At 35.0% G+C, this 25445-nt stretch overlaps 1 protein-coding gene across 3 annotated transcripts in view; it reads left to right on the top strand.

Moving 5' to 3' along the window:
• The first annotated feature begins 4202 nt into the window (after positions 1–4202).
• bzw2 (basic leucine zipper and W2 domains 2) overlaps positions 4203–25445 on the top strand; it is a 36352-nt gene continuing 15109 nt past the window's right edge. Inside the window, exons 1-4 of one of the 3 annotated variants that reach the window (XM_056480162.1) lie at positions 4229–4283; positions 5753–5853; positions 10995–11065; positions 17884–18060. In XM_056480162.1, coding sequence (XP_056336137.1) covers positions 11002–11065; positions 17884–18060 — 241 coding nt within the window. In that variant the 5' untranslated portion in view covers positions 4229–4283; positions 5753–5853; positions 10995–11001. Of the gene's footprint in view, positions 4284–5752; positions 5854–10701; positions 10819–10994; positions 11066–17883; positions 18061–25445 lie in introns of those variants that run through there. The other 2 variants (XM_056480163.1, XM_056480161.1) reach the window with 2 other exon arrangements.

Below are 25445 nucleotides of genomic sequence, written 5' to 3'. Positions count from 1 at the left end.
AATGAGCACACAGCTGCATCACATTCACGAGCACCAGATAAAAGCACAGCACTCCAGTCGCTCATTGTCCGGGCTCGTCTCGACGAAAGCGGACAACTGAGCGACCACTCAGCGTAGTCATCCTCAGCTAAAACAAACGCTTTACTTACCTGTTCTCTTTGTATTCCTCCTAGTCTTCCTGGTCCACCCGAATCGTCCTGTCTTCCAGTCCTTCCAAGTCTGTGTCATCCTCTGTCAGCTGTATCTGGTGTGTGCTGTCCATCCTCGTGTATTCCTGTTACCCAGCCACGGAGGAAAAGACCCCAACATCATTCCTGATCCTCCTGGCTATCCTTCATGTGCTCCTTGTTGTCATTTAATAAACACCCTAACGTTTCCTTACCTCTGTCTCCTGTCCGCTTCATAACACCTGGGGTCAGCAAGATACATAGTATTTGCAGGACATCCATACATCAGGGTTTACAGGTTTCACTTTTTAAGACTTATTCAAGAACATCAGACTTATACAGGGCTAAACGCTACTGATTTTTTAATGGCCCAGCAGAATTCTTTTTTCATCTGACCCATTAAAAAACCTCTAATTAAAAAATCTGAATTAATTATTTCTTAGCCACATATTTTATATAATGTGTTAAAACAAGCAGGCCCTAGTTGTATACATGCTATTTTTTTCCAACATAACTAAAAAAAACTCTTTAAAAACTTAATACATAATAAATGAATGTATGCACAACAGACTGTTATAATATTAGTTATAAATAGAGATTTGATAAAAGTTTTGAATTATTGGTGATTGGATCGATTGGGTAAATATTCATGTAAACTATTTTTTGTTGTTTATTTAGTGAATTTAATGAATTGATTTTAAATCATATATTCATTGTAATACATTAATTCCTTCATTTTCTTTTTGGCTTAGTCCCTTTATTAATCTGGGTTGCCACAGCCGAATGAAGCACCAACTTATCCAGCATGTTTTACGCAGCGGATGCCCTTCCAGCCGCAACCTATCCCTGGGAAACATCCATACACACTCATTCACACATTCATACATTGTAATACATTAAAATTAATTATTATTTTCAAAATCTCATCAGGGCAATATTCTTCAATTTTTGTTAGAAAAAAAGTGTATGTACATAAAATAAATATGTTTGTAGCTGTTTTCAACTAATACTAAGCCATATATTCAAAATAATGTAATAAAATTATTTTAATTACTCCAGTGGTGTTAATGACTGTCATTTTCAAATTTATATGAAAATATTGAAATATTAAACACAATTTTTTTATATAAAATACATTGCGATTAATCACATCCAAAATAAATGTTTGTTTTTTACTGTGCATATTTATTATGTTTATATAAATACAGACATCTATGACTTTATTTGAAAAAATGTTTATTTGTATTTATATATAAAATCATTCATTCATTTATTTTCTTTTCGGCTTAGTCCCTTTATTAATCTGGGGTCGCCACAGCGGAATGAACCGCCAACTTATCCAGCATAGGTTTTACGCAATGGATGCCCTTTCCGCTGCAACCCATCACTGGGAAACACCCATACACACTCATTCACACACATACACTATGGACAATTTTAGCTTACCCAATTCATCTGTATCACATGTCTTTGGACTTATGGGGGAAAGCACCCGAGGAAACCCACGCAAGCACGGAAAGAACATGCAAACTCCACACAGAAATGCCTGACCCAGCCAGGGGTCGAACCAGTGACCTTCTTGCAGTGAGGTGAGAGCGCTACCCACTGCGCTATCCATGTGTAGGTTGTTTACCTGAGAGGCCAGCGAACATGAGTGCAGTATAACCATATTCATGGTCATTACAGTTGACATCGGCTCTGTGCTGCAGCAGAAGTCTGCACATGTCTGTTCTACCCTTATAGGCTGCATGCATACGAGGGGTCATGCCATTCTGAAACAACATAAAGGAAAAAAACTTCAAAATGGCTTTCAATCTTTTCCACAGCATTACTCAAAGCCAACTGGCATTTGACCCTGCACAATCCATGAAATATGTCTGCAGTGTGGCGATTGTGACAAGACATTGGCTCTTGTTGAGAGTGACATGAGCAGCGTCAGTCATAATCTTTGTTGCTCCTTGGATGAAGTTGAAAGACTGCGTTGGTGGCAAAGCGAACAAGCAACATCTGATTTTGACAGGTGGGATACACTTATCAACTTCTGCTTTCAATCATTCTGGCCTCAATAAGACTGTAGTTTACATCTAGTGGCATGTCTCCATTATCACATCTCTTTAAGTACCACATCTGCCATTCAAGAGTCTCTGCCATATGCTTGAATAACAATGTTGAACATATGGCGTCACCTCACCAGCCCACCAGCCACTGCACTTGTTTACATAAGAGCTGATCATCAGAAAACAATTACATAATGCTACTGTTTACAGTAGTGAGGCTAGAGTTAAATACTATTAGTAACATTAAGTATGGGTTCTGTTTGGCCAGCAGCTGTCTGCTTGATTTTATGTTTTGTTGTGCTCCAGCTTGGTGAATCCCAGTGAGCCATAAATGGTGCTTAATGGCCTGTAAATTACTGCTTATATTTGTCAAGTTTATGATCCTACCTCATCCAGACAGTTAACGTGCACATTTGGATTGCCGAGCAGCGGTGTGGCTTCTTGCACGTCACCTTTTGACAAAAGATAGTTTGGAGATTAAAAAGCATCTTGTGATGATCCACAATATATTGAATGTATTTTAAAGGATTTCATTGTTATCTACCCATTTCTAATTATGCAAGGATACTGTTCTAAGACCAGCATAAACTTTGAATAAACATCTTAGAGGCTTAAAAACTTAAACACAAATATTTGTCAATGCAATGACTAACATAGATATTTACTGCATGTATTAACCTTTGTTAAAATAACTTAATTAAAATGTAAATGGTTATGTTTATGTTTAATGTTAACAGTGATTAATAAATGCAATGAATAAATAATTTGTTTATGATAATGCAGTTAATGGTAACACACTAAACTTATTGTAAAGTGTTACTGTACCTGAGTCATTTAATGTAGGTTTAGTGAATATTTTTGTTTTTGACTGAAGCCTTTTTATTACAATTAAAGATATCCGTGTCATATGATTCATCAGAAATCATTATAATATGCAGATTTGCTAATTATTATATTTTTTTACTTCATATTTGGGTTTTCCTTTTCATAATTCTTAGATGAATACAAATCTCCAATTTACAGATTTTGCTTAAAACAGAATCATGTGTAATAATACAAATATCTTGTGTCAATGATCATTTTTGTGTCCTTAAATTATTTTAAAAATATTTATTTATTCTTTGGAATGTTTTTAATGGTGGTTTTGAAATATAATATATCAAGATTTCCACAAAAAAAATATGAAGTACCACAATTGTTTTCAACAGTTACATTTTGAACAGCTCCATTTTAGGATTCATTTATGTTTAAAGGAACAGCATTTATTATATAAAATGTTTGTCACATTATAGATATCAATATATTTTTTACAAGTGTAACAATTAATTTCTAAATAAAATGATACATTTCTCAAAAACTTTTAATGATCCCACATAATTGAATATCAGTGAAACTAAACAAACCAGGGTGAAAAACAACTAACTGAATAAATAAATAAATAAAAACCTAGAGAAAGTTTTATAAAAAGTTTGCTCCTAGATTTATGATCATAAAATAACAAAAAAGGAAGAAACTAAACAGTGATTTACAGTACCTGAAGCAGCCACCTGTAACATCACACTCCTCAGGAGTCAGATCACCTTTCCCTGTAGGCGTCGTGCTCGTCATACTGACACAAGACATTTATTAAAACTGTTAAGGATAATATAAGGAGTATATCAATGTGACAAAGTAAATAGCATATCGATGTGAAAACACAGACCTTATAATACAGTACGCAATACGTTAAAAAAGAGAAAACGGCATTGGTTTATACCACCTTGAAAACAAAAAATAGGGGATGCTAAAATCTGAGTGCCGTGATGCAAAAAAACTACAATGCATATTTTAACATTTAAATGTGTATTTAATTGACTAAAGCATTCTAATTTGAATAACTGTTACACATATTTATTTCAGAAATAATTTTATTGTTAACTGCACTAGTACTAGATTGCGCAAACTACCCATTTTGAGAGTGGATCAGTCCAGCTGTACTTAACTTGCCTGCTCAAATTGTCGCGTGAGATATACTGCGAGAAGCTGTGCTCAACATCATCACTGGCAGAATCACAGACAGGTAAATACAATCACTAGATTAAATATGATTAAACATTTATAGTTAGTCTAATTAGAGTAAGAAGTCAGATCTTTTTGTACCTCTCGTGCTTCGTCCGAGCTGTAGCTATGCTTATGAGCTTTTATGGGTTGAAACCTAACCTGAAAAGTGAAGGATTAAGTACATGTACAAAAATGCTACGTTGTAACCCCGCGGTGGCATTTAACTACAGATGAAATCGGAATACTTGGTTTTCTGCAGTCTGACTGTAATTATTTTTGAGCATTTTGTTGCCTGTATTTTTCAAAGATGTGTGTGGGCAAAGATGTAGTGCGTAATACTTCATTTAAGTGCCAGTAGCACTGAGACAAGTGCAGTAAACCACAGGTCAACAGTTTGACATATTAATAATATATAATAATAATAACAATGCAAGGATATTTTTTACTAGCTTGCTGTAATAGCATAGGCTACATACAGCTTAACATTTTGAGTGTATGTGTGTATGTGTGTTAGAATGTATGTTGTGTTTCTCTTTCAGCGAAAGTAAGGGCGATTTAAGCATGATTTATAGATGCCAACTAAAATGTATTTCAGTGTAACAACAGTTAATCTACAAAATAGCATATTTCAAGACTATTATTAGGATCATAGAGCTAATTAGTTGTAATTGTAAAATACAAATTTGTTGTAATTTAAAATTTCTATATATCAGCAGCACTGTCATTCAAACTAAAAGTGTTTACTCATATGTTTACTTTCTCTCTCCCTCTCTTTATTTTTTAATTTTTTTAATAAATACAGATCTGAATGAGCTTGTAATACAGGTCAGAATGAGTTTATTGTTTAACTTGTATGTGAATATGACACTGAATGAAGACACCATTTTCCACCCATATTTTAATATTTAATTCTCAAAGAAGCTTTTTTTTTCAAACATTTAAGTTTTAATATGCTTTCTATAATTTAATGTGGACTTCGAATTGGAACATCTCATTATTGACATTCTTTTAGCTTTTTCGCTTGAATGTCAAGTTAAAATGCTCAATGCAGAATGTAAAAAGTAAATGTCTTTATAAAATATAAAATAGCTTTTCATCTTTAAGTTAATTAATAAATCTGTAGTAATTTGTGTTGTGTAAACTCATTTTAGTATACATCGTGTAAATGCAACACTTCATAATCTTTCCTGGTATACATACTTATTTCTATATATACAAAGGAGTTCTTAACATGAAATTCATGCAGATTTGGGTAAAAACCCAAACAATCCAAGCATACAAATAAAACAAACAAAAAATCTGACTAATTAGTTATGTGCAATGTAATGAAATACTAAAAGAGAAAGTACTAAACTACTGAAATGTATTTATAACTTTGTATAAAAGGCGTTTTTGGTAATGACAGTTTCAAGAGGCCTTTTATTTGGAGAATATTGTTGCATTCATTGCTGAGGTGTGATTATTATTATTTTGTTTCCTTTTCTCCAGACTTCAAAAGAGCCTTCAAACCTTGACGGTTCTGTGGGTCTTCAAATCTTGACGGTTCTGTGTGATCTTTAGTTCTTTTTTTTCTGTTGGATTCAGATCAGGTGATTGGCTGGGCCATTCTAGCAGCTTTATTTTCTTTTCTGAAACCAGTAGAGAGTTTTCTTGTTTTTGGGAACAAATTCCCCCCTGTAATGTCCACTCTGCACTCTCAGAAATAAAGGTACAGGAGCCGTCACTGCGGCAGTACCTTTTCAAAAGGTATGTATTTGTACCTGAAAGATCCATAATGGTACCTCAAAGGTACTTTTTAGGTACATTTGGGTACTAATATGCACCATTGAGGAACCACTGTGAACTATGTGGGTAGCAATATGTATCTTTTATAGAGATACTGCCCCAGTGACAGCTCCTGTACCTTTATTTCTGAGAGTGTGGTTTCATCTTCATCATTTGGTAAAGTTAGTGTTGGGACTTAAGCAACTAATATTAATTTACAGTGACTAGTGGACAGGGTTGATTTCTAACTACTAAGAGATTTCAGCTGCTGTTTGACCTTTTTACACCTCCCTTTCTTTATGTAATCAAAAATTTTCCCTGTGTCATTAAATTTTATTAGACAAAACCTAATTTCTAAATTAATTAGTTTTGTTTTCTTAGTATGTATAGATTAATATGGTTGTTTCCAACATCTGGTGAAAATGTCAAGTCAACAGCTACTTTACAAATTTGTTTTCAGAGAAAATGATGATAGGTTCAATAATTTTTTACCCACGGTATATATTTATACATTATCAAAGCCACTGTCCTGTGTTGTGTCCCAACACCTCATTCCGACTTTGAATCCAGGTTGCATTCTCTTCCAGGAATGCCACAGCCTGTGTGTTATTCTTGGCACTGAAGTACTTATAAATTGGCACTAGCGACACTAGCTAAAGAGTGTGTCATGTAACATCAAAATGTACAACTCATCTATGAAAAAATTCTTGCTGTGTTTTCTGTTAGAACTTTGTTTATAAAGTTAAAACTTTGTATAACTTAAATTGGTTGAAACCTTATCGACTTATTAAAACAAGTTAATTCATTCATTCATTCATTTTCCTTCAACTTAATTTATCAGGGGTTGCTACAGTGGAATGAACCGCCAACTATTCCAGCATATGTTTTACGCAATGGATACCCTTCCAGCCGCAACCTGATACTGGGGAACACCCTTACACTCTCACATTCTCACACACACTCATACACTATGGCCAATTTAATTAATCCAGTTCACTTATACCACATGTCTTTGGACTGTGGGGGAAACCAGAGCACCTGGAGGAAACCCACATGAACACGGGGAGAACATGTAAACTCCAACTGTCCTAGCCATGATTCAGACCAGTGACCATCTTGCTGTGAGGCGACAGTGCTAACCACTGAGCGACCATGCCGCCCTAAAACAAGTTAAAGCAACATAAAAATATTTGTTGTCTTTACTTTTTGCCATTCAATTTTTACAGTGTATATAGCAATGTGGTTGCCAGGTCCAATGCAATATTTGTTCCTAGTTTAATTTAATTTATTACAAAAAATGTCACATGTGCTCTACGAGAAATGCACTGAAGTAGAATAAATGGAAGAGCTTGGAAAGTTGGAAAATGGAAAGTTATTTTCAGTGATTCTGATTGTTTCGTAAGCCCCACACGCTCCCTTCTGGGACTGTTGTAATCTAATTATGACCCAACTCTCCCAAGTTTTTACACATTTTCCTGCGGCCTTTGGGGTGTTGTGCTCTGGAAGGTCTTCTTTAGAGCTGATCTAAGGGCAGTCAGTGTTAAAATGGAATAAGGTTGGGTGACAATCGGCTAAATCATCTCCTATGTGTGCTCGTCCCTGGTGAGCGTGGTTGTTGATATCATTTATAAATCACACGGGACTCACACATGAGTACGTATTGTTCAGTGCTGCATGAAAGGACTTGGTGTCAGAAACGTATGAGCCGTGGTGCACAAAACAATTATTCTGATTTCAATATATAAACAACATTGTAATTACATTGAAATAACAATGTATCAGCTGCAGGTTTGAGGACGTAGCACAGAAAGAGAAGCTCTGTTTGAGTGCAAATCTTTTTAGATCTGTGAATCTATTATCTGAATGTGTTGTTTATTTGTGCTTCTTATGAAACAAAATGTTCCACAGCACCAAAACATTTCAAATGCTTAGGGATGCTAGTTTTTATATCTCTGAATTGTAATTAATGAATTAAATTAATTAATTTATTTATTTACTTATGTATTTAGTTAGTTTTTTGTTAATTAGTTGGTTTTTTATTTTGTTATTTTTATTTTATTTAATCTCAACAGGGTGACACGGTGGCTCAGTGGTTAGCACTGTCTCCTCACAGCAAAAAGGTCGCTGGTTCAAGTCCCGGCAGGGTCAGTTGGCATTTCTGTGTGGAGTTTGCATGTTCTCCCTCTGTGTTCGCGTGGTTTTCCTCCGGGTGCTCTGGTTTTCCCCACAGTCCAAAGACATGCTCTATTCTGTAGGTGAATTTAATAAACTAAATTGGCCGTAGTGTAACAGTGTGTGAATGAGTGTGTATGGATGTTTCCCAGTGCAGCTGGAAGTGCATCCGCTGTGCAAAACCTATGCCGGATAAGTTAGTGGTTCATTTCGCTGTGGCGACCCCTGATGAATAAAGGGACTAAGACGAAGGAAAAAAAATGAATGAATAATTACAACAGTCACATTTATTTTAAATGTTTCTTTTTAAATAACATTTGATATATTCATTTGATGCTCTGGAAATATTTCTCATCGGAGTTTCAATTGTTTTGACAATCCTTTGTTGAATAGAAAGTTGAAACTCAAAATTATTGGAAATTTCATATATTCAGGTTAGCAATATAAATGTTTATTTATTTAAATAAATAATTATATATATATATATATATATATATATATATATATATATATATATATATATATATATATATATATATATATATATATATATATATATATATATATATATATATTTATTATTGTATTTTTTTATTTTTTTATTTTTTTTTAAATAACATAAAGTAATCACTTTTTTTATTTAAATTGAATACTTTTTTTAATATATTTTACGATGTATTTATGTTGACCTTGTAATTTGTTTATTTCAATCTTTTTATTGGTCTTTTGTAAGACAAAACCAATTAAATATTGAGAAAGGTAAACAGTAATATATTGTCCATTGTTAATCCCATCCCCTAACCATTTGTACTCAATTAACAAAACAAGAAAAATAAAGAGATTTATTTGTGTTGGCGTGGGTTTCCTCTGGGTGCTCCAAAGATAGTCCAAAGACATGCGGTACAGGTGAATTGGGTAAGCTAAATTGTCCGTAGTGTATGAGTGTGTATGGATGTTTCCCAGTGATGGGTTGAAGCTGGAAGGGCATCTGCTGCGTAAAACATATGCTGGATAAGTTGGCGTTTCATTCCGCTGTGGTGACCCTAGATCAGGGATGTCAAATTCAAACTTGGTAAGGGCCACACTGAGTGTTGTGATATGTTTGTATATGCTTTGGTAGTTGGGGGTCGCGAGTTCTTGACGATCTCACATTGGGGGTCGCTGGTTTAAAAGTTTGAGAACCACTGCCCTAGATTAATAAAGGGACTAAGCCGAAAAGAAAATGTACGAATGAATGAATATTTTTAAAATGTATATATTATAAATACATAAATACCAAATAAAGTACATTATAAGCACATAACATTAGAGAATAACTGCATGGAGATAAAAAATTCAACAAATTAATTAATTAGTTAATACTGATAGTAACTTTAAAAAATCTTCAACAAGGGCGACACGGTGGCTCAGTGGTTAGCACTGTCGCCTCACAGCAAGAAGGTCGCTGGTTCGAGTCCCGGCAGGATTAGAGTTTGCATGTTCTTCCCTTGACCGCGTGGGTTTCCTCCGGGTGCTCTGATGTCCAAAGACATGCTCTATACTGTAGATGAATTGAATAAACTAAATTGGCCGTAGTGTACCAGTGTGTGAATGAGTGTGTATGGATGTTTCCCAGTGCTGGGTTGCAGCTAGAAGGGCATCCGCTGCGTAAAACATTTGCCGGATAAGTTGGCGTTTCATTGCCCTGTGGCGACCCCTGATGAATAAAGGGACTAAGTCGAAGGAAAATGAATGAATGTAAAAAGGCTCCATGGCACCAAATTTCAAATGTTTAGGGATGCTAACTAAGTTTTTTTAGGTTTCTGATTATTATATATATTTTTTTGGTATAATTTGTTAATTAATTGGTTTGGATTATTTCTTTTTTCTTTTAATCGAAAGAACAACATTTTATTTTAAAAGTTGTATTTTTAAAATAACATTTTATATTAATTTGGTGCTCTGGAAATATTTCTTAATGTTGCATTGGGTTCAGAATTCTTTGATTAATAGAAAGTAAAATAAAAAAACTTGGAGACTTAGTGAAATATTTTTGTTAGCAAAATTAAAAAACGAAAAAAATTATAACGTTGTCGATACTACTTTTAAAGTATTTGGGCTGTCTTGTTATATATATATTTTTTATTTTTACATTTACAATTTGCATATTTGCTTTTATTTATCCTATTGTTTTGCAGATCCTTGTCATAAGTTTACAAAATATTAACTTGCATACTCAAAGTAATTTAAAGTGTCAATAAGTTGTTGGGACAGCTGAATAAAATGATGATTTTGTTTGTGTACACATGTGTATCATTGGTATGTTTTACACACACACACACACACACACACACACACACACACACACACACACACACACACACACACAAAGAAACAGAGGGCTGTAAGCTGTGATCAGACATGTCCTTGCTGTAATACGACACGTGTCCCAGGCCTGGGTGACTGAAGTTTACACTGTCGGGGATGAGCCCCTCTATATTTAGCACGGGGCAGCGAAAGGCTTGCCGGTGCACTGGCTTTCTGCTGGAACACACACTGCGCTGGTGAAACCTCTCAGCTGATGAGCTTTTAGATCGCTGGATTTTTTCCTCCAAGTACAGTGTGCTATTATAAACAAGGTGTGTGAGTGGAGGATATAGTGTAGGATGCAACGATGTGTTGGGTGAAGCACACATTAATGGGGAAGGAGTTGTTTTTGTTGTGTTGTATTTAAATGTTTTGTTCATAAATGGATCTGAGATGTAAATGTTTTTTGTTGCTAATTTGAATGCATTTTTGTCTTTTGCATGTGAAGGACTTTTATGAATACCGGTAAGCAACAGAAGCCAGTGCTTACAGGCCAGCGGTTTAAGACCAGGAAAAGGGGTGAGTCACATTTTATATCAACATTAGGCATGGGCCGGTTTATGATTCTGATGGTATGCTAACCTTAGATAAAAATATCAAGATTTCACAATAAGACGGTATTGTGATTACTGCTCTAAAAGAAGTTCTTTTTTTAATGTCTGAGTACAAAACCAAAACTTTTCCCCTTTGAACACAATATATTTTATTTTGAGAAACATTTAAAATATTTTGGAGCAGTAAACATCTCAGGCTAAATAGTTCAAATAAATCATTGGATTCTGCTCTTGTTTTAAAAACACAGACTTCTTTATAATTTAAAACAGCATCTTTGGATAGCTTTTCTGCTGGAGATACTGTTGTCCTAAAAAACAAACAAACCAAAAAACATAAACAATCTTACTCATACCTTAGGAACGGTATAGCAGAAATTTTGGCGGTTTTAAAACCTTGACTTTTCCAAACCGCGGTACACCTTGAAAATTGTTATCATCCCATGCATAATCAACATTTCATTTTTTAATGCTTAACAACTATCATTTTTTGGTTGCGAAGATTTAACACTGTTATTTATTTGATATTTTAAAGGGATAGTTCACCCAAAAATGGCAATTCTGTTTTTACACTTGTTCACACACAAGTGTAACGTTTAAACTTGTTTCAAAGCAGTTTCATTTATCTGTTCAGCACAAAAGAAGATACTTGGAAGAATGTTGCAAACATTGACATTTCTAGTATTTGTTTTTCTTTTTTACTATTGATGTCAATGGCTATTGTTTTCCAACATTCTTCAGTATATCGTCTTTTGTGTTGAAAGATAAACAAAGCTCATAAACTACTCATGAAACTACTTGATGGTGAGTCAATGGTGAATAAATGTTCATATATGGGTGAACTGTCCCTTTAAGTAATCCAAATACAAGTTGATTGCCACAGAAAATATTAAAAATCTACTTATACACTGTAAAATAGTCAACTTTATCAAATGAAATGAGTGTAGTTAACTCAAAATTGACTGAAAGTTAATTCTACTCATTTGAAAAGAGTTTTGAACTCAGTGTTGAAGGTAATGGGCTAATAAATACCTCATTACTAGGCCCACACGGAATCTGCGCGTGCAGAATTCCGCAGATTTTCAGCAGAATTCCGCAGATTTTCAGCAGAATTCCGCAGATTTTTACCCCATCATTAATTCTGTTTATTTACTTGAGTAAATGTGTGTATATCTATATTTATTCAGGTTTTAAAGTACAGTAATATTATTGACTAATATGAAAATGTTCATCTGATTTATTGACAATGCAGTTTGTACAGTAATATTTTCTGTCTTTTAGTAGATATATTATATGAGAGATTTGCTTTGTTTACCAAATAAAGTGAATCTAATTGGATTGCATTTTAAACATTAAATACAAATTAAAAATATATAATTTTTTATTTCACATATTAAGGTTTTAGTTATGATACTCCCGCAATAATTCCGCAGAAATCCGAATTTACAAAAATTCTCTGCAGAAATAGCAAAAAACTTCCGCAGATTCCATCTGGCCCTACTCATTACTTCAACTTAAATGGAGTAAGTTCACAGTACTCACATTGTTTTTTAACTCAAATCGATTCTTGCAATCGGTTTCCTCAAACGGTTTGAGTTGACTTAACTTATTGGGTTTTATAGCACTCATTTGGGTTAAGTTCTGTTCATTTATTGGGTTTTACTGTGCTCAAATTTCTTCGTTTACTCAAATGGAGTAATTTCACAATACTTATTTGGATTAGTTTTTTTTAACTTAAATGGTTTGTTGCCATCGGTTTCCCCAAAAAGTTTTAGTTACCTTAACTTTTTGGGTTTTAGAGTAAACAGTACAAGTAGTTATAGTTATACAACAGCTTTGAATATCCGTACACTTACAGAAACACAAACACACTATAGATGTACCCCCCTCTTCTAAAGTACACACATGTTGTAAACACTCACTCAGCAAATCAGTGGCAAGAGTCTCAATTCATGTTCCATTAATAGCTTGTTTGTGTGCTACTGTGTACTTCATGTCCTACACAATACTAGGACTAGTGCAGACCCTCTGGCGTTATGCTCTTTTATCTTAGCGTTTCAATCTCAGAGTTACAGGTCAGAGTTTTTGGGTTTTAAAAGGTCTTAAATGTCTTGATTTGACTTTCCACAATTCAATGCTTTTAAGTGAAGTTTCATAAACTAATTTTGAGAGGAGCACGTGATATGATTGAGCACGTCTGGCCACTCATCTGTAATCAGTAATAATCCAATCAGAGTGATCCTAGTTTACTATAAATGGATCATTTTCTCCCTAATGTTTTATCTTCGTTTGGAGAATCCCCCCTTCCACCCCTTCTCCTCCTTTTCCTCCCTTTTCTAAAAAGGGGGAGCTCTCGAGACCTACCTGATCTCGGATCTCCTGATATGCTTATCGACCGGGCGGGAGCCCTGGGCTCAAATATCTCCGAGCTCAGGGTTCTCTCCCGGGACAGCATGCCAAACCTGCTTTATACGCCAAGCATATCTAAGTGGGAACTCTTGAAAATGTCTTTAATCAGAGACCTAATGGGATATTTCATCCCAATCACAGAATCATCAGAAATCACAGTTATTGATAATTCGTAGAGTGCAAGTCTGTTTTCAACATCACTGTGTGCAGTTAAAATGCCATTTTCTATTTGTTTAAACTACTTATTTAAATTAAGCTAAAACAATACAATTCCAGAGTTTTTTGGGGGGGGCAATGTAATTGTTTTATGTTCAATCCACTTACATTTGTAAAAACAAATAAGTTAACTTAATTCCTTCATGTTGTTCCAACACAAGTTGATTGTATGACACCCAGCATTATTTACCGTGTGTGTCACAAAGAAGCACAAGTAATTCATTGATCACGATAAGTCTTTAAATGAAATGAAACATTTACAACATTTGTACTTTTTAAATGTCTGCTCTGAGAACAAAACATTCATTTGAACTGATTCTTTTAAGAGGACTGAATAAAATGAAAAGTTTTAATAGTTTCTCTATTTTTATGTAGAAGTTGAGTTGACAAAGATGATTTGATTTACTTTAGACTTCATGACTGGTTTATTTAAATCAAGCACCACAATGTTCTGCTGAACTATCTATTTGCATTTATAGAATCATGGCATTGAATGTTGCGTGCGCTACAGAAAGCAGAACTATCTTAACACTTTTAAATCAAGAAAAAATGACAAATTATTTAAAATGAGTATTTTTATGCTCTGAGAAATTGTTTGTTTAAAAAAAGAAAAAATAGACTGTAGAAAAAATGCATGTTTACACACAATTTATTCACATTGTCCAAATTGATTAGGTTAACAAATATAAGTGGACTGAACGTAAAACAATTAAGTTTCCCCAAAAAATCTCAAGAATTGTGTTGTTTTACCTCATTTTTAAATTAAGTAGTTTAAACATGCAGCAAAATCAATGTTGAGTGTGTAAAAAAAAACTTTTTTTAGTTTAAATTAAGTTTATTCCATTGAGTCTATTCATTCGTAGATATTTGTTGTTGTTTTAAACATAAATATGCTTATATTTAATTTATTTCACAAAAAACAAGATTTTTAGTTTTTTCTTGTGTTGTTTTGCTTCTAAAGTAAAAGTATATTAACATAAGAATCTTTAGACTTTTGGAAAACGTAACAATAAACATTTTACTGTAATACTGTTTTAATATATTTTAAAACTGATGTAAAACAAGATGTTTTAATATTGTGAAAATTTGTGCTTTTTAATTTTATGAATGAGCATTTAAAAGAACATAATTTACTTGAAATGGCAATCTTTGTAATATAATTTCTTAACTGAGACTTCATCCGTCCCTGCTGAAAAAGAAAAATCTTTCTGAGCCCATACTTCTTAAAACAAATACAAAAGGTAATACAAATATTCCAAAAACTCAAAAAGTAATATACGTTGATTTACTGTAAATGATACAGCATCTGCCATAGTTTAAAAATTGAATCTCTTATGTAGGTGTATTATATGGGTGAAAGGGCATAATATTAGACATGGCGGACAGCTTAGGAACGTTACTTAATAGCTTTTGACTGTGACAAATGTGAGGGCGTTTTCAACAGGGCATAAGCGTTATGCTTCACTGGCTTGCGTGGTAGGTGTGACTGGCTCTTCAAATGTGAGATCTCACAGGAAGACACTCAACATGCTCTTTTAATGTGTGCTATAATCAGATTTTCTAGCCAGCAGTGAGGCGAGGGAACTCATTTACATAATACTAGGTATAAGTGTACATATTTCTGTATGCGACCACCTGCTTCGTTATCAGAGGGACTGAAATCAAGGATCGACTCAAAAACATTTCAAGTTAGACACTACAGTCATGCATTTTTATGTAACTGTCAATTTTGAGATTTTGGGCTTTTTGGTGTTTCTTTTTTTTCATTCTAATGGAAAGGAAAAAATCCAAAATACAATTTTAAAGGGATAATTGACCCTAAACTTTAAATTTACCCACTATTTACTCTTCTTTAATTGGTTCCAAATCATTGAGTTTTATTTTCTGTTGTGCACAAAATAACATATTTTGAAGAAAGCTGGGGCACGGTGGCTCAGTGGTTAGCACTGTTGCCTCACAACAAGAACAGGGTCTGTGGGGGTCTTTAAAAGTATTAAAAGTTGATTAATCAATTAATTTAAAAGGTATCAAAAAGTCTTAATGTTTTAGTCTTAAGTCTTTTTATGTCTTAAATTTTGGTCAAGCGTTGTCCAAAGTGTTTGACTCCAAAAAAACATAAATATATTTATTTTCCTTGATCCACACGATTGGTTAGGGCCAGGTGTCCTGCCAAGCTCCTCCGTCTGCGTGATGTCACATAATTTGCGACGAACGTGCAAAGTTGATGTGATGCTCTCCACATGTAGCAAAACAATAGGGTGAAACAGACGGCAAAATGGGAAAATGTAAATTTGCGTACTCCTGGTTTGAGAAAGACGAGTTTAAACAGTGGCTGCCGCTGAAAACAAGCAAGTAATTTATTCCATTTCAAGCTTTGTTTCTTCCGAGCTTATCTGTGTTCTGTTGCATGGTTGTGCTCCATTGATTTATTTACCTTCAACTGTTTATTAAATTAATAGTTTGATACTGATTAGAACTTGAAGTGGCGCTGAGGTCTTAATATATTCTGAGAAGTTCTTTAAAAAGTCTTAAAAAGGTATTGAAATTACCTTTAAGATTCCTGCATATACCCTGAAGAAGGTCACTGGTTCTAGTTCCGGCTGGGTCAGTTGGCATTTCTGTTTGGGGTTGCATGTTCTCCTCCTTGTTCACGTGGGTTCCTCCGAGTGCTCTGGTTTCCCCCACAGTCCAAAGACATGCAGTATAGGTAAATTGAATACATTAAATTGCCCGTAGTGTTTGAGTGTGAGTGAATGAGTGTGCATGGGTGTTTCCCAATACTGGGTTGCGGCTGGAAGGGCATCCGCTGAAAAGTTTTTTGTTTTTTTTCCTGCTCTGAACCATAAATTTCCATTATAGGAGCACTTACATACACTGAATTTTAGTTTTATTCAAAGTGCTTCAAAGTGTTCAGTATGAGCAGGCCTATCATAAAATATGTATTTTGTGTGCCTTTGTGAAAAGTTGTGCAAAACACAACCAATTAAACACTAAAGCACATAAAATCGCCCTCTAGTGGACGATTTCTTTGAAAATTTGTTCAAAGCTCCAGGGCCATGAGTCAAACATGCTCACTAAGTTTCGTTTAAATCGGTAATCGTTAACCTTATTTAATGGGTGCTCGAATTTTGATTGGCCAATGGCAGCCATGTTGTGATTGTCTTGAACAAAGACATGACATTCCAAATTTCAAGCCAATCGGACTAACGGTTGTAAGGTTTTTTTTACTTTATAGCACCACCATGTGGCCAAAGTCCGCGTTTTTTAATGTGATTTCAAAATGACCTTATACATAAGTGTACCAAGTTTGGTGAGAATGTCTCATTCCGTTCAAAAGTTATAGCTACAGTTAGCATTTAGCTAACAATTAGCATGGCACTATTTTGTGTTCTGTTTCGCATGAAAATCTAAATTTCAACTTTTTTTCAATAATTCGTAGAGCCCTAATGGACAGTCAGCATAATAATTGTTATGAGCAAAGGATTCCAAGTAAGTAAAGTTTTTGAGGCTAGAAGAAGAGCAGGCACAATGGCACTCGCAAGAGAAATTTGAGATCTCAAATGTGTACACAGCGGCCTCTGGTGCATTCGTGAAAGCAAAAACTGCAACAAAACATAGCTCCTGGGACGTATTTTGCGATCTCTAGAAATGTATATAGGGCTACGTTTTCAGAATGAGCCTGGATTGAAAAACAGGTTTGTTTTGTTTGCCTCACTGACCTATTATATTGTTTGTTTTAATGTAAATTTTGCTTATTTTTTTTCTGAAAACAAGGACATTTTTTTTTACTTATATAGAAAATGCTAATTGAGTTAAGATTTTTTAGATATTTGGACAAAAAACAAGACACAACATCTAAGCATTTTTTTGCAGTGTTGACATGAAACAAGAACTTTGAACTTAACCAAATTTATGTGTTGGAAATGTATGCAAATGCGTTCATTCATTTGCATATAATTCATCATTTGCATATTGAAACAGCATTTTAGAAAGCTTGTCATGCAAGCATTGATAACAATCAACATGGGAAAGTATAGTGATAACCATTCATCAATTTTAACTCTGCAGTGTCCTGGCTTAAAGCATTGTATTCTTATTCTATCAGTAGTATACATTGAATTCTCTGTGATCATAATCCTGACTTGTTTTTCTGTCTTCCAGATGAAAAGGAGAAGTTTGAGCCTACGGTTTTCCGAGACACAATTGTTCAGGGCCTCAACGAAGCAGGTGGTGATCTTGATGCTGTAGCCAAATTTCTGGATGTCACTGGGTCGAGACTAGACTACCGTCGCTATGCCGACACCCTGTTTGACATCCTCATTGCTGGGAGCATGCTGGGTGAGACTGTTTAAATGACACTTTATACAACTGATTTCAATTATACTGCTATATTTTCTTAATACAGAAACTAGCACAGCACAAAATAAATAACGATAAACATTGCGATTATTCGTTTTTCCTGCTAAATATGCTGCTATTTGAAAAGGGATTTGAATAAAGACTTTAATAGCTGTGTTTTTTAATAATCATTCTAAAGTGAGCTTTTTCCCTCTGAAGTTCATCTGCATACACTCAAAAAAAAATCCCTTTTCATGCTTGTTCAAAATACTTATTTAAAATGAATTGAAAACACAATTCTGATTTTTTTTTTTGGATAACTTTTTTGTTTTTTGTTCAATCCACTTAAATTTGTAAAAAATGACTAATGTTAACCTAATAGATTTGAATTGGGACAACATGAAGGAATTGTGTGGAACCCAGCAGTTTTTATAGTTAAAAAAGGCTGAAATGTGATCAGTGTCTGGCTAAATCTTTGAGAAATAAAAAAATACTTGCGTAGAGTAGGTTTTTACAAGTACATACTCAAACCTGTGTAAATAATTGAAGAGTTTAGATGCAAGACACTCTAAATCCATCAGAGCTCTTTTCTTGTAAATGAGCATTTTCTATCAGGCTTTTTTCAGAAATTTCATTTTCAGAAATTTCATTTTATAGATAATGATAAGGTTATTAGCTAGTTAATATTTTTTCATAAATGTCACTTTAGACAATTCTTTGTTTTTTAATAAGGTAGATTTTTTTGCGTATAAACCAGCTAAATCCACTTGTGCTTTTTTTGCGAAAACCTCTAAATCCACCAAGACAGTGTAATTGGTTAAAAAAATCACTAAAGATGCAATTAGAAATTATTTTAACAAACATAAAACACATTACACAAACCACCTAAAACTAAAAAAATATAAATCTGTCAAGTAAGTGGCGGTTCATTCCACTATGGCGACCCCTGATAAACCAGGGACAAAGCAGAAGGAAAATGAATGAATGAAATCTGTCAAGTAAGTGCATTAATCAATAACATTAAAATTGACATTAATTGAATCTTAATGATCTATTGTCATTTCTGATATTTAGGATTTAGATTTAACGCAAGTAGAGCAATGTAAACATTGTAAACTAAACTTATTGACACATCATTATTTGTGCATTTTCCATGAATATAATAAATCAGACGTGTACTGTAGGTAGTAAGAAGTAATATAAGTAATGTATAGTTTTATACATTTTATTTGTCTATTAGACACTTTTAGAAGCTGTCATTCATTCATTCTTACCATACTTAAGGTCTTGGTCTCTTTTTCGTCTCTTGTTTATCCTCATAGCATCCATGTGGGATTAAAGAATGGCATCTTAACTTCTTCTTTTGTGAAATGGAGTTGCTGTTTAATGTAGCTATAGTAAATCGGACTCATTCAAAGTAGCGTCACTGCGCAAAAAAGTTATAAATGCGATGGGATGCGTATGGGGGGTTTTCATTTGCCATTCACTGACAGTCGGACAGGCTCATTCAGTTCATCAAACTCCATCTTTTAAAATGTAAATCAGAAGCATCCTCATAAAAGCCGGCGTATCAGCGTGCCGTTACATTGAAAAGGTATGATTCGATTTGCGCCTTCTGATTGGTTCATTTGATCGGGATGGCTTTTGCTATCAAAGGCAAGTGGTGTTTAGAGGTTTTTGCCAACAAACTGTTATTTCTGAATGGGCGGATGATGGAATTTAGATGATTTGAAGCAAATCTATTTGTTGAACGTACTGCGCGGCTTAAGCATTCACTCAGTGTCATTAGCTCATTTTTGGCAGAAGTGGCATTTAGCGGCTTTTGCAACTGAACTCTTCCATTGTAAAGTGAACTAGAGTTTGTTTTGTTGTTCTAAGTTTGTTTGTTATTATAGGCCACATTCCTAGTGTGTTAAAGCTATTTTGTTTGACTATAACATTTTTATTAATATTTATTACGATTTTATTGTGATTGTTATTAAAGTTTAAAAGTATAAACATTTATAAATTAGCTAAAAAAGTTATACTATTCTGTAAAATAAAATAAATGAGGTGATAAAATTATAATTTATTCACTTTAAAATTGCAATACTAATATTTGTGTCTTAATGGTATAGTTTGGCCAAGAATTTACATTTGAGTAAAATAAATCACTGAAACGGTGGTCCTTGGAAATTCACATGTTGTATGTCAGTGTCAACTCTGCACCTAAAGAGTAAAAGAAAATACAGGAAAAACTCAATTATTACCCATGGCTCCAGACAATCGAGGTCTTATAAATCGACAAAACCATTTTTTTTTTTTTTAACAAACTGAAACCCATCTTTCTTTTATTTAGTAAACAAACAGCATCAGCTCGAGTGTGAGTTTTCACATGCAATCAATTTACACACTGCACTACCTCATCATTTATATTGAGTGCTATCAAGTTTAACCAGATTTTTGTATGACAAAGGCAGGAATAAAAGGCTTATGATAAAAAGTATTTACAGTCTGAATTAAAAAAAAATCTATAATACAGCATATAGTATATGTATAAATCAAGCGGCAACCTCCCGCTCTCCCTCGGGAGGCCAATACGGAAGTAACAGAAACTGCAATTCATCAAAATTCCGCTAGTCCTGGCTCCATAATAGAGCAAGTTGCAATTGAGCCCACTGTTAGAATGGTCAACTTTACAGCAGAAAAAAAGGTGTTTACAGCCTGGTACAAAGAACGATTTTGGTTCATATAGCTATTATTACCCTCCATGACAACTGTGAGGGGGGTGAATTTTTTTATAACTCATCCATTTCCTTTATATTAGGTTATATTAAGTTTGCATAATTAAGGGCGTGGCCACTTGAGTGACAGCTAGGTCTCGCTGGTCGCCGTCACTTCACCTCAGCTGAATCCGGCAGATTAGCCACTGATCTCGGCATATTCATCGTATTTTTGTTTTGTTTTATGTGGCTTTACACAGTCAGCTGCCTTTTGGACTTATTTCTTACAATTATCAGATGATATGGGATGCTGTGTGCACTTAATTGTGCTCACAAACCGTTTACGTGGCCTCCGTTTCCCATGTGAGTAAAGTTATATACTTGTATACCATCTCTATAAATGTATTTGTTTTATTTAAGATCATTTATCATTAATATTTTTCTTTAGACCCGTAAAGCACTCCAGAATGTGACAGATTGATTAGCTGTAGGCTCTAGAACAGTCATCTGAAGCGTTGTCATACTGTGTTGTGCTGGATTTTATCAATAGTCTTGCATTTACCAACACACACGCTATATCTGAAGTGTTTGGAAGTAATTCGCGTTTTCCTCCTGTAGAAAAATGTCATAAGAGCAATGTTTAGTGGCTCAATGTATTACTACAGTGTTTTGAAAGTCTAAACACTTTATTGATATAGTGTACAGCCAAGCACATGTGGTCAGAACACAAACGAGTTGCAGTTAATAAAGTATCAAGCGTTTCTCCCAAAGTAAAGTCTGTCTGCCAGGTCTAAGCATAGGGTCTAAGCAAAGTGCCAGCAGGTGTCTGTAGCTCCGCCCACTCTCCGCCTCTTTGCCCTTGTTTGGTATCCCGCCGTGGGTGCGATGACGCGCGAACAAAATGGCGACGGTTGGCCGCGCCTACTTGTGGCTTCTTTTGCGCTCTTCAGAAACCTATGGGTGACGTCACGGATACTCCGTCCATATATTTTACAGTCTATGGTATAAATGGTACTGGTAGTATAAACATATTACTTCCAGAAGTATTAAATTAAACCACAGGTGAACCCAAAAGTTGCTGAGACTTTTATTTCAGTATGTTGATCTGCTTCCAACTGATACGGAATATTGATTAGGGGGCGTGGCTAACTTTTTGAGTATCATATATTTATTTTCCTTCAGCGTAGTGCCTTTATTTCTCAGGGGTCGCCACAGCGGAATGAACCGCCAACTTATCCAGCATCTGTTTTACGCAGTGGATGCTCTTCCAGCCACAACGCTCAACCCACACGTTCACACTCATACACCCCGACCAATTTAGCTTATTCAATTCTAATAGCGCATGTCTTCGAACTATGGGGGGAAACTGGAACACCCAGAGGAAACCCACGTGAACACCGGGAGAACATGCAAACTCCTCACAGAAATGCCTACTGACCCAGCCAAAGGCTTAAAACAGCGACCTTCTTGCTGTGAGGCGACAGTGCTACCCACTTCGCCACCGTGTCGCCCTTTTTGAGCATCATTCCCTTGTAATTGATGGTAAGAGAGGCATGGTCATCAATATTGTGGCTAAAGCCATTAAACTGACGTCAAAAGAGAAGAATTGCCACTCTAAATCCAGAAGGAAATGGTCAGACTTTGATTGAAGATTACCAAAACAAAACATTTTTACCTTAACAATTAGGGTTGCACGATATATCGTTTCAGCATCGATATCACAATATGCAATGGTCACATTACAGAATCTGCAATTTGTGTTGTGATTATAATTAACAAGGAAATAGTTATTTGTTCAGAACACAAGCAAAGTTTTACCTTACTACAGTGAACAGATGTATTTTTAAGGCATGTGACTGTAAAATTCCAAGATAATTTAAACCATTTTGGCCACAAGAAATTATAAAATGTATAACTTTAACACAGATTTATTGTGTTTTCTATTACAATGAAGACTACACAGTGTTATTTTACATTTGATTACATTGCTTGTTTACATTACACTGTTGTTTTACATTTGTATTCGTTTATGGTTTGTTTATTATACTTTATAATAACATTCCCTACAAAATTATCACAATGTAAAATTAAGATTTTTTTTCCTAATAGTTATTAAAATCATCTTATGAAATGACATTAATATCACTATATATATCGCGAAAAAAAACTAAATATTGCAATATCAGTTATTCACAATGTCGCAGCTCTACTAACCATGTACGCTAGCAAAATTCATTCATTCATTCATTCATTCATTCATTCATTTCCTTTTCGGCTTAGCCTCTTTATTAATCTGGGGTCGCCACAGCGGATTGAACCGCCAATTTATCCTGCATTTGTTTTATGCAGCGGATGCCCTTCCAGCCGCAACCCATCACTGGGAAACACATACACACTTATTCACACACACATACACTACAGACAATTTAGCCTACCCAATTCACCTGTATCACATGTCTTTGGACTGTGGAGCAAACCGGAGCACCCGGAAGAAACCCATGTGAACGCAGGGAGAACATGCAAACTCCACACAGAACTGCCAACTGACCCAGCCGAGGCTTGAACCAGTGACCTTTTTGCTGTGAGGCGACAGCACTACCTACTGCGCCACTGCGTCACCACACTAGCAAAATAAACATCATAAATTTAGATTTTACATGGACTTTAATGTTAAACATAAGACCATTGATGTCTTATCTTATTCTTAACATAACAAGCATCGTTTATAATGTTCAAATTGATTAGTGAACAGATTTTAAACGTTAGTTCCGACTGCGGCATCCTTTGTGCTGTCAGTTCATGCAGAAACACTACCGCCTTTAGTGGATTAGCAGAATAAGAGGTCATTAACTCACTCCCCCGTGACAGCAGGCTGTTCTACAACACTTGCAGCACATCTCCGGATCAAAGTGTTTAGTGCTGTTCCTCCAGGCCATCAACTTACAAATCCCACTGATGGTTAAAGATGAGGATTCTGCAACGTGATTTCTTTTTTTTTTCCTCCTCCTGTTTCCTATGAGCTGTCAGAGCCAGTTGGAAATCTTCAGATCTTTTGCACATGAGCAGGCTGAGAAAGAGAGAGTGGGTGGTTTTCACTGTGGGACAGAAGCAGAGTGCTGAATTTGGATGGAGCAGAAATGGGAAGGCAGAGTAGATGTGGAACCAAAGGCATATTATAGAGATTTTGGAGGCTAAGTGTGGATTTGTGCGTATTGAATCGTATAAATGTGAGGGGTTGTGAAGCATTTTTTTGTGGGAGATGAGAAAGAGTGTAGCTAGATTACAAGAAATTTCATTTAATTGCATACTACATTCATGTTTGTATTCTGTTATGCATTGGCAGGAATCTGATGAAGATTTGATGCATATGATCCATTTTATCCAGGGATTATGATAAATTGTGACACTGGTCAGTCATTCATTCATTTACCTTTGGCTTAGTCCCTTATTTATCAGGGGACGCCACAGCGAAGTGAACCCCCTACTATTCCAGCATATGTTTTATGCAGTGGATGCCTTTCCAGCCGCAACCCAGTACTGGGAAACACTCATACACTCTTACATTCACACACACTCTCACACTATTGCCAATTTAGTTTATTCAATCGACCTATAACACATGTCTTTGGACTGTGGGGGAAAACGGAGCACCCGGAGGAACCACACACACCCACCCGAACACGCGAAAATGATCAAAATCCTATGGGGTAGAATGTTTTATGTTTCAATACAACTACTGAACGTGTAATACAAAGATATTGTAATATTCTGAAATATGAAAAATGTAAAGGTCTTTTTTTATGCGCTGTTTATTATGCTAATTTTTTTTATTTAATATGCTGGGCTTGAATAGACTTGTGCTTCAATGTACAGGGCAATAATACCATACAATAATACAATACAATACAATACAATAATACTATTAAAATACTGAATAATATGAAAATATCCATGATTTTGTTCAAATGTAGAATAAAAAATTAGGCACATGTTTTAAAATCAAATTATACTTGACTATATTCAACTTATTATTACAGGAAAATAGCTTTTTAAAATATATTTACATAGAAAACTGTACATTTAGGATATAAATGTTTGACAATTTGACTGTATTTTTAAGCAAATAAATGCAGTGTGTGTGTGTACATTTATATATGTGTATACATATGCAGTGCATGCATATGTATATACACAACGTGTGTGTGTGTGTGTGTGTGTGTGTGTGTGTGTGTGTGTGTGTGTGTGTGTGTGTGTGTGTATACATATGCGATACTCATTTATCTGTCAGCAGAAATAGTTAATATTTAACAAGGTGACAAGGTGGCTCAGTGGTTAGCACTGTCGCCTCACAGCAAGAAGGTCGCTGGTTTGAGTCCCGGCTAGGCCAGTTGGCATTTCTGTGTGGAGTTGTGCCTGTTCTCCCTATGTTGGCTTAGGTTTCCTCAGGGTGCTCCGGTTTCCCCCACAAGTCCAAAGACATGAGCTATAGGTGAATTGAATAAACTAAATTGTAGTGTATGAGTGTGTAAGTGAGTGTGTATGGATGTTTCCCAGTACTGGGTTGCGGCTGGAAAAGCATACGCTGCGTAAAAGATATGTTGGATAAGTTGGCGGTTCATTCCGCTGTGGCAACCCTTATGAATAAAAGGACTAAGCCAAAGGAAAATTAATTAACGAATAATA

This window comes from Danio aesculapii, chromosome 19 (genome assembly GCF_903798145.1).
Source record: "Danio aesculapii chromosome 19, fDanAes4.1, whole genome shotgun sequence".
NCBI lineage: Eukaryota > Metazoa > Chordata > Actinopteri > Cypriniformes > Danionidae > Danio > Danio aesculapii.
The sequence above is the reverse complement of the archived record's forward strand: the minus strand, read 5'-3'. Positions and strand labels throughout refer to the sequence as shown.